General features: G+C 46.2%; 1 protein-coding gene across 1 annotated transcript in view; it reads left to right on the top strand.

Moving 5' to 3' along the window:
* The first annotated feature begins 4,622 nt into the window (after positions 1–4,622).
* The window catches only part of SLC25A43 (solute carrier family 25 member 43), a 43,804-nt gene continuing 38,430 nt past the window's right edge, over positions 4,623–9,996 (top strand). Inside the window, exon 1 of the mRNA XM_022562971.3 lies at positions 4,623–5,293. Coding sequence (XP_022418679.1) covers positions 5,019–5,293 — 275 coding nt within the window. The 5' untranslated portion in view covers positions 4,623–5,018. The remainder of the gene's footprint in view (positions 5,294–9,996) is intronic.

Genomic DNA, 9,996 nt, shown 5'->3' with positions numbered 1-9,996 from the left:
AGACCCCACATGCCATGTGGCCAAAATAAAAAAAAAAATGTGATGAGTTTAGCCCTAGGTCTTCAGATAGATATTAAAGGTGTATCATTTCATCACCTGGACCATCTCTTAGTGCTTTAAAAATACCAGCTGCAAAGAAAGTAAAAGTATTAGGTGGCTACCATAAAAAACCATTGAAATTTGGATTACCATAGCCTGATAATGGGAGCAAATTAAATTCCATTATGTGAAATATGTATCCCCAGCATAGTTCCTGATACAGAGTAAGTATTCAATAAACATTTGTGGAATGAATAAATGAGTGAGAGAATGAGAGAAGGAAAAGGCTCACACATTTTGATATGAACCCTTCCTGCCTCAACATCATCAAAAATTTTGAAGCAGAATGGAAGGAAATTCAAGCATTGCTTGAAGTTAAATACAGTGTGCCAAGGGAGAGAAATGCAAAAGCTATGGAAGCCACACTTTATAGTGTTATATTTAACTGTAAAGGTCAGAGCTGCTGAAGTCATTGTTGACACACTTGCCAAAACTGCTGCTCAAGACATGGTGAAAATGATGACTGGGGACAAGGAGTCTCTGTCAAGTATCACAGTTCACTTTAGAATTACAGGTGTGGCTGGAAATTTAAAATGGCAAGCATCCAATTTCTGACAAAGCTTATATTATTCACCGGGAATCGATAAATCTACCCATCTTGTGAATCCAGTTAATCTTTTGCTATTTATCATATATGACCTAAATAAATAATTATATATGACCTAAATAAATAATTTTGACCTAAATAAATAATTTCGTGAAGACATTATGTTCTGCTAATCTTTTCCAATTTGTAGAACTGAAGAAGATTTCCTTCCTTCTTTCCTTTCTTTCTTCCTTCCTTCCTTCCATCCTTCATTCATCTAACTAATGTTTACTGAGCACTAACTATGTGGCAGCCAGTGTTCCAGGCACAGGAGACACAGCTGTGAACAAGAGACAACATCCCTTCCCTCATGGAGCTTACGTTCTGGTAGCTGGAAACAGACAATAAACCAAGAAAAGAAAAAGAGCAGTTAGGGATAAATGCTATACAGAGAATTGAAATGGGAAGATGTGGCAGAGTGAATGGGGGCTGTGTAGACTGGGTGGTCAGGCGAGCCCTCTAACAGGAGATAACAAGGAACCAGCTCTGCAAATATCTGAGGAAAGAAATTTCCAGAGACAGCAGCTAGAACAGTGGTTCTCAAAAGGAATGGCACTGTCTCCTAGAGGGCATTTTGGACACTGGGGAGAGGGGAGCCAGAGTGATTGGGGTACCCTACTGGCATTTAATGGGCAGGGCAAGGATGTTGCATATCTGCAATGCACCAGACTGTCCTGCATCCTTCATGGCTTTCAAAGATCCCACCAGGCATCCATGTAGGTGGAAAAGCTGTTTCTAATTATCAGAACTGAAAACTTAACTCTGCTTAACTCTAAAATACAAAACATTTTTCTCACAGTGTTTATGTACACAGAATTTCCCAAGAATGCAATTACCATGTAAATAGAAAGCAGACTGTATTTTGTTTCATTCAGAACTGCACCAAGAGTTGTTCAACATTTCAAAACCAACACCTCCCTCATGGCAAGGCAAATATCACCAGAAACACTGCAGCTAATGGGAATGTTTCAGGGAAAATTGATGATGGCGGAGAGATTTTTTTTTTTAATGGATAATACATACCCGTGGTAAAAAGAAAAGAGGGGAAAAAGCAAACAGTACAAAAGGGCACACGGTCAAAAGTCAATCTCCCTTCCACCTCTGTTCCTACCTCTCCCAGTTTTCTCCCCTAGAGATAATCTGATTATCAGGGTTTTTTTTTATATCCTTCCAATGGAATTATCTTTTTTCTTTAGAAGAGACGAAGGGAGGGAGAGAGGGGGAAAATCCATACAAATGAATATTTGTCTGAGCATTAAAAAAAAAGATGAGGAAAGGTGCACACAGCAGACGGGGTATAGTTCAGTGGAAGAGCATTTGACTGCAGGAAAGATGTAGGCGCACACACACACACACACACACACACACACACACGAAGCTCTTAAGGTTGGTTGCTCTAACGTTACCTCAGAGGATGCGCAGGGGGACTTAATTTTCTTTAATACACTTCTATACTGTTTTTCTTGGTATGACAGGTATATTCTACTTTTGCAATTTACAAAATTCCGTAAGGTTAAAGAATAAAATACAAATTAAGAGAGCAGGAATCAACCAACATTGGCATAAATATAGCAAGATAAACTATAATCTTAGAAACATCAGCAAGTTAAACTAAGGTAATGTACTAACAGAAGATTTAACTCAGTGAGAAGAGAAGCAAAAAGTGAGAGCTGGAGAATCAAAAACTGTGAGCATCTCCCAAGGCCTGATGAGGACGACAGGAGGCTGCCTACTGGCCTGAATCAGCCAGCCACCCTTTTTCCTCATATTACAATACTACTTCTAAGATTACTTTACCTACTGCCTCTTTCCTGTTTTTCTGTTTTCTTTTTTTTAGTTATCATAAATTTATTTTTAACACAGCAGTCCAGTTTCACATCGTGTGCCTTTTCCAAAGTTGGAGATCCTTAACTTACTGTGTCCTTCACAGACTTTTCAACAAGTATGAAAAAGAGGCAATGAGATTAGCTTGAGTCTACAAATCACAATCCAAATATAGGACACCCTCAAGGACTGATTTATGTTTAAGATCAATCTACATAATATTCCCAATGCTTAGGAAATGAATGAGACTCTGGCTGAGTAAAATATGAACAAACCTCGTTACGTTAGCACATTATCATGAAAAGACAGAAGGCAGCAAATAAATACTTTGCTGTTACTCATTTTACTGTGCAAGGTTCCTGTTGTGAAAAATTACTTTCGAGGTTAAAATATACCATCAACTCACGATCTCTCCTGGCCCACAGCTGTGAAGACTAAACTGGTTCTTCCTGCCTCTGGCTCACTTGAACATCTTATTCCTGCTGAAGACAAAAAGAACAGCAGTGCTAAAGAAAAGGGTATACCTGGTTCCCAAGGTGGATGCAATTGAAGGCTTACACAAGTTGCCTTCAAACCAAACAAAACCAATACAACCCAGTTGAGCCAATCTCCATACAATGGGGTTATTGCATCAACTGTTCCATTCCCAGGGCAGAGGTCCCTGAAGGACCTTTAGGATCTAGTCCTGTTGTCCAACAGAGTGCTTTAGGACAGAACTGGTAACTGAAGGTTCCCTTACTGTAGTCCCCACATTCTAATTCGAACCCTCTTAAAGTCCAGTGTCGGGCTTCCCTGGTGGTGCAGTGGTCTTTAGAGTCATCAACCTACTTTCTCCAACCTCCCACAGCCATGAAATTAGCTTACAGCAAGACAGGCGAATTCACAAAACAAGAAAAATAAGCATCCCCAGTGGTTGAGAGCAGAGCAAGGCTTCTATAACTAGAACAAGTCCTCTTTTTCCATTTCTTTTTTATTTTATTGAAGTATAGTTGGTTTACAATGTTGTGTTCATTTCTGCTATACAGCACAGTGATTCAGTTATATACATATATACATTCTTTTTCATATTCTTTTCCATATGGTTTATCACAGGATACTGAATATAGTTCCCTGTGCTGTACAGTAGGAACTTATTGTTTATCCATTCTATATATACCAGTTTGCATCTGCCAATCCCAGTCTCCCAAACCCATCCCTCCCCCACTCCCCATACCCCTTGGCAACCACAAGCATATTCTCTGCCTGTTTGTTTCATAAATAGGTAGAACAAGTCCTCTTGATCTAGACCCTGCAATGCCGTTTAGAAAAGGATCCTTTATCATCATGTGTGTTAGTAAATGTAGAAAGTAACTATACAAGCCTAAAAGCAACTGTGTACCTGGGATGTCTTCTACTAATGGACTGCTAGACTGCCTTTTCACTATTATTACTGATATGGCTTTTTAAGTAGAGAAAACAGGGAGAAGTTTGGAATTTTTTAACTTATCAAAATCCTTCTTAGACTCTGGCCAAGTCACTCCTAACCCTTCTTTGCCTCTGTTGTCCCCTTAGCTCGCAGAACCACTGAAAATGGTTGAGAGACACTCTACAGTCGCCGTGGACGTGTTAGTGTAGCTGGTAGTGGATGTTGGCATAAAATCGACCTAGATTTGAATCCTGATGGCGTCTAGCAGCTGTGCCTAGAGCAAGTCAATCTCTCTGTCTTGGTCTCCTCTTCTGTAAAATAACATCTAATCATGGCTAGCACATCTGTAGTGTTACCTGCATCATTTTTCATTTAATACTTACAACAACCCCTAGAGGAAGAAATTATAGATGAAGCAACTGTGGCACAGAGAGGTTGAGTGACTTCCTCAAGGTCACACAGCTGGTAAACTGCAGAGCCAAGATTCTAACGCATGTTGGAGTCCAGGCCCTAACCACCACACCTACAGCCTCTCCAACTGAGAGCAATAAATGAGGACACACCTACTAAGGGCTGTTTTGAGGATTAAAGGAGTAAATGTATGAAAAGCCTAATTCAAGTGTCTGATATCGTGTGTATGTTAAAGAAGGTTTTTTTCCTTCTGCACTGGGAAATCCGTAAGGCTTTTTCCTGGGGCAGAAAAAAAGGTTGGAGGGATAAGAACAGAGGCGAGGGGAGGAAGGGGGCGAGGTGGAACGTGGAAAGGAAAAAAGGCGGTGGAGGGGGCACTGAATATTCAGGACGCAAGAAGTGGAGCGGGCTAGGCCTTGAGAAAACGCGGTGACTCCTTCTCAACTGCAAACAGAAACCTACCGGCCGAAGAGCAGACATTAAACCGGCGCGGCCTCAGCCCCGAGCTGGCATCCTCAACCCCGCCCCGGCCCCGGGCCGGCTCGGCCGGGGCGCGGACCGGCTTCCCTTCCGGGCCGCGGGTCCGCCCTACGCCGGGCGGAGCCTGGCCCGCCCCCCGCACCGGAGCCCGGGAGCCCGAGGCCCGAGCCAAGCGATCTGCTGGCCGCCCGGGGCTCGGGTCGGGGACGCGCGATGGCGACTTGGCGGCGGGACGGCCGGCTGACGGGCAGCCAGCGGCTGTTGTGCGCGGGGTTGGCGGGGACGCTCAGCCTCAGCCTCACCGCGCCGCTGGAGCTCGCCACCGTGCTGGCCCAGGTCGGCGTCGTGCGCGGCCGCGCCCGGGGGCCGTGGGGCGCGGGGCTTTGCGTCTGGCGGGCCGAGGGGCCCCGCGCCCTGTGGAAGGGGAACGCGGTGGCCTGCCTGCGCCTCTTCCCCTGCAGCGCCGTTCAACTGGCCGCCTACCGCAAGTAAGAGCCGGGCACGGGCGGCGTGGGCGGGGCCCGGGGCCCGGGAGGCCGCCGCCGGGGGTCCCGCGGCCCGACGCCGCCCGGGTGCCCGGGATCCGGCCAGCGGCGCGCCACAGCCCCCTTCCGGAGCGCGTGGGAGCCCCTCGGGCCAGAAGGCAACCTCTCCGGCCTCCAAAGCGCAGTCCCCACCTTTTCCTTTTCACCTTTTCTTGGGATTCCTGCCCCGCCGGGTGCAGTTTTGTGGGGACGCAGCTCTGGCCCAGAGAGGCTGACCGGGTTGGTCGGGCGAGGAGGTGGAAGGGGGCCAAAGGAGATTTGGAGGGAAGGAGTGAAGAGATCTCCGGAGAGATGGCCCCTAATCCTTCCCACCATCCGCCAGCTTGGAAATTTTGCTTTGGCTGGCTTGGGAGAGAGACCCTTTTGAAGATGCGTGTATGGAAGTGTGTCAGAGCCCCCAGAAGAACGTGCTTGGTAGGGGCACAGGGCCCAATCCACTGCGACAAAAAGGCCACGGAGTTCGGCGCTCCCCACCCCCCAAGAAACTGGACTTTAGGGTCCTACAGAGGCTGCAGCTTCCCCTCCCCAAACTGCAAGCAGCTCCAACCTCGCTGCTCCCTGGACTCCTTCTTTGGGCTTTTAACACCTCCCCCCAAAACAGCTGCATTTTAGGAAAACATCTAAAGAGGTAATGCCAGATGACTCTTAAAGCTCCCTCAAGAGCTCAGAGATACCTGCATTTTAACTGGAAACAAAGTCTAAAAGAATAAAGCGATAATGATGCAATTTCAGGTAGTTCTGCAGCTGGGGGGATGTTCCCCGTGTTCCTCCTTCGCTGGGCACACTGCCAACTCGGAAGACTGGCCTTGGCTCAGAATTAGAGAAACACAGCCCACAGTCTTGACCACGTAGGTCGGCCTTGGAGGCTAACAGTCAAAGCATTTTGCCTTTGGCTCTGGGAGGCCAGAGCTGACAGTCTCACCTGACAGCTGACAAACAAGCCCGATGGAATCTTCCTTATCACTGAGTCCTCGAGGCCAGTGCACATTTCACCTGTGCCTGGGAATAGAGTTGCCTTCTCTTTCTCTAGGAAGGGAGGGTAGTGAGATCGTGGGGCATTTCTGTCAAGGCTCTCTTTCTTCCCCAGCCCCCTTTCCCTCAGCAACATCTGGCTTGCAGTCTGTAAACAGTTCTCCTCTGAATTTTAATGACTCAGTTTCTCCCCACTTCACTCTGCTCTCCACAAAGTATGGAACTCCTCCTTTGGAATGTGTACCAAGGGGAGGGAAGCAGAACTTCAAAGGCTGGTTTAAGTACTGTGGCTTTGCTGCTAACCATCTAGAATATATACAGTCATCCCTCCGTATCCGGAAGGGCATTGGTTCCAGGACACGGCCCCCCAACCAAAATCCCCAGATGCTCAAGTCTCTTACAGGAAATGGAGTAGTATTTGCATGTAACCTATACAGTCGTCCTGTACACGTTAAATCATCTCTAGATTGCTTATAATACCTAATACAATGTAAGTACTGTGTAAATCGCTGTAAATACAATGTAAATGCTATGCAAATAGTTGCTGATGTGCAGCAAATTCAAATTTTGCTTTTTGGAACTTTCTGGAATTTTTTTTTCTGAATATTTTCAATCCGCAGTTAGTTGTGGAACCCACAGATACGGAGGGCTGACTTCATCTCATTGGATTTTTAACAGCTTTACTGAGATATCATCGACATAAAAATTATATGTTTAAGGTGTACAACTTGATGTTTTGATATATGTATACATTGTGAAATGATCACCACAATCAAGCTAATTAACGTATCCATCACCTCTACCTAGTTACCATTTCCTGTGTGTGTGTGTGTGTGTGTGTGTGTGTGTGTGTGTAAATTGTTGGATTTTTACAACACTTGCCTCCTGCCCTGTAAGGTCCACAGGGCACGAAGTATTATGCCCACTTTCCAGATGCACAGTTGGGCTCAGATTGGCCACACCACTCGTCAGTGACAGAGCTGAGCTCCACCACCTGGCCTTCTGACTCCAATGCCCATGCCCTGTTACTTCCTGCTGCCTTTCTCTCTGCCTTCATTAAGTGACCACGGTGTGCATGATGCTGGGGACAACGCAAGATGAAAGGGGCATGGTCCCTGTGCCCCAGAGCTTACAGAGCAAAAGAATAAGACTAGTGTGTCCATAGCATGTGATTGCTAAGGTTAAAGTGCTATAGCAATTCACACCTCTGATGATGGAGGAGGAGGAGAAGATGTGAAGATGTCACAGTGGAGAAAAACCATCGGAGTTTGGTGTTGGGAGAATGAGTAGGAGTTTTCCGTCAAAGATGGGGAGAAAGATACTGCAGATAATGCCACAAGCAAAGGCACAGAGGTGGGAAGGCATGCAGCGTGACTGGAGCATAAGGTGTGTCTCTGGCTGTAATGGGAAATACAGCCAGAAAAGCAGGTTGGAATGAGATCTTGGAGGGCCAGATTAAGGAGTTTGGACTTTACTTGGAATGCAAGGGCAGCTGTGGGGGATTTTTGATGGGGGAGTGCTGTGATTAAAGCAATTCAGCAGGAATTGTCACCTGGTAGCAGTGGAGGACGGCTAAAGAGGAGGAAGGGTGGGGGGTGGCAGGACCACCCGTCGCACTGGTCCATGTGGCGGCTGAGGGCACCTGACAGTGAGAGTGGAGAAGAGGAGATGTGTGGGAGAGGAAGAACAGTTACCCAGGCGAGGTTTGCTAATAATTTTTTCCTGCAAGATTAGTTTCTTTCTGGAAATTCAAAAGAAATATTTCAGTGATAGACAGCAAAGTGGTTGATTAATCATGGTGCCAGCCTTCCTACGTAAAGACAAGACCTTGGGGCCATCATTATACTGATTTATCTCTACCCTCCTGACCAGGAATTTGCAAAACGGTTGGTTGGGGGTAATGGTACAGCCTATGATTATGGGTTTGAACTAAGCATAAACCTCCAGAATGTTCAGAAAATGGAGTGGTTCAGTGACTTGTCCACAAACACAATTAATGGCAGAGCTGGAGCTTGAAACCAGGTCTTCTAGCTCCTTAGTGCAGGGCTCGGCCCAACATTGTGATGCTGAAGTGTCTCCTTACTTGGATTTACAGTTAAAAGAATCCACTCAGTAGAGTCTATTAGGAGCTAGGTCCTTGTGCTAAACAAGTAAAACCTAACACTATGGATGGCTTTCAAATATATCAAATAGTAGACCCTCACCCAACTTTATGCCACAACTGTTTGTGTAGCTGTATAAACATTGGTTTGGGTCCCTGAAACTCTGAAATTGCTCATAACCAACACAATTTCCTTATTGTGTAATCGATTCATGAGCTTGTGTTTGCCTGCTAACTTGTGTTAGGTTGAAGTGTTGGCAGTTCTACCTACATACATCCAGGGTGTGTGTAATATCCATGTGCCTGAAAGGAAGGGGTTACTGCTGCTCACCAGCTTATCCAGTTTCGCTGGAACAAGCTGCTGTGCAGTGTGTAGGAGTGGGAGAAAGAGCAGAAAGGGGAACGCTGCTGCCCCACCCAGTCAGACAAGCACTTAAGATGTGGGGACCAGGATGATGTAATCGATGGCCTATCAGGGGTGCCCTGCCTTGACTCTGATTGTAAGAGGAACGATTTGTAGTCTTTGTCTCCGTATAGTAAAAGTCTGAGAGGAAGGACTTGCTTTGGTTCTTCTTTTTAATTTTGTATATTTGATAGCAAGACCCTACATTATAAAACAAACTCATAGAAGACAGAACTCCTCGTCCTCGTTCATCAAGTCATTCAGAGAACCAAGGGCCGAATGCCTCTCTTGTTGCCCCTATCAGTCATCTCTTTGGCAGGGCTGTTGAACTCTCTTAAGATCTATGCTGAATGCTAGCGCAGTGTCTGGCACAGTGTGGATGTTCGGTGACTGGGGAATGGATGCATTAACGCCCTGGGAGTGGCGAGCGGGATGGGGAATAAGGAGGAGGCAATGAGAATGAATGGTGTTTCTTTTGGCATTCAAACTCCTGCTTCTTCTAGATGGTTCCCGCTTGCTGCAGACCACCCCTCCAGCCAAGCATTTCCACTTCCTGTCTCCCCTCCCCTGGCTAAGGTTCCACTGCCACTTATTGGCCAGGGGAGGGAGGAGGGAGGATCGAGGGAGTGTGCAGGCAGCGAAACCGAGGCAGACGGAAGGCCCACTGGTGAATGCCAGCTTAGTTACCTGCATCTTTAAAAGGTTGCTGGTTCACTCAAATGACTGTTTCAGCTGGTACAGTTAAGGTAGGGTGACAGAATGAAGTCCAGACTTTCCTACAGCTTGAAGGAGATGTTTTTAATCGACCAGTGTTTACTTGGGAGCAAAGGAGCGGTCCTAGAACCCCTTCAGTGGTTTCACCTGAACTCTGGCTCCTCTTGTTTATCAGAGAGGGGGCCCTGGCCTGCTGCCAAAGTGAAAAAGCAGGAAATACACAACTTCACTGGAGCTTGGAAAGCCAAAGAACTGGGGATGCTCTCATTTTTAAAAAGATACAATGCTTTTATTTTAGCCTATCTCTGTTCACTTTCTTTTTATTCAGATCCTTGCTATCCCTCTCCCTCTCCCCCTCCCCACCCTCCGACAGAAAATATTATTTTTCCTGGTTTCCAAGCCCTTTTTAAAATTTTGTCCTCATCAGCAAGAATGAGTAAAATTCCTTTGCTTCCT

Source organism: Delphinapterus leucas, chromosome X, assembly GCF_059928025.1.
Source record: "Delphinapterus leucas isolate spDelLeu-1000000601 "Yukka" chromosome X, BTC_Dleu_Yukka2, whole genome shotgun sequence".
NCBI lineage: Eukaryota > Metazoa > Chordata > Mammalia > Artiodactyla > Monodontidae > Delphinapterus > Delphinapterus leucas.
The sequence above is the reverse complement of the archived record's forward strand: the minus strand, read 5'-3'. Positions and strand labels throughout refer to the sequence as shown.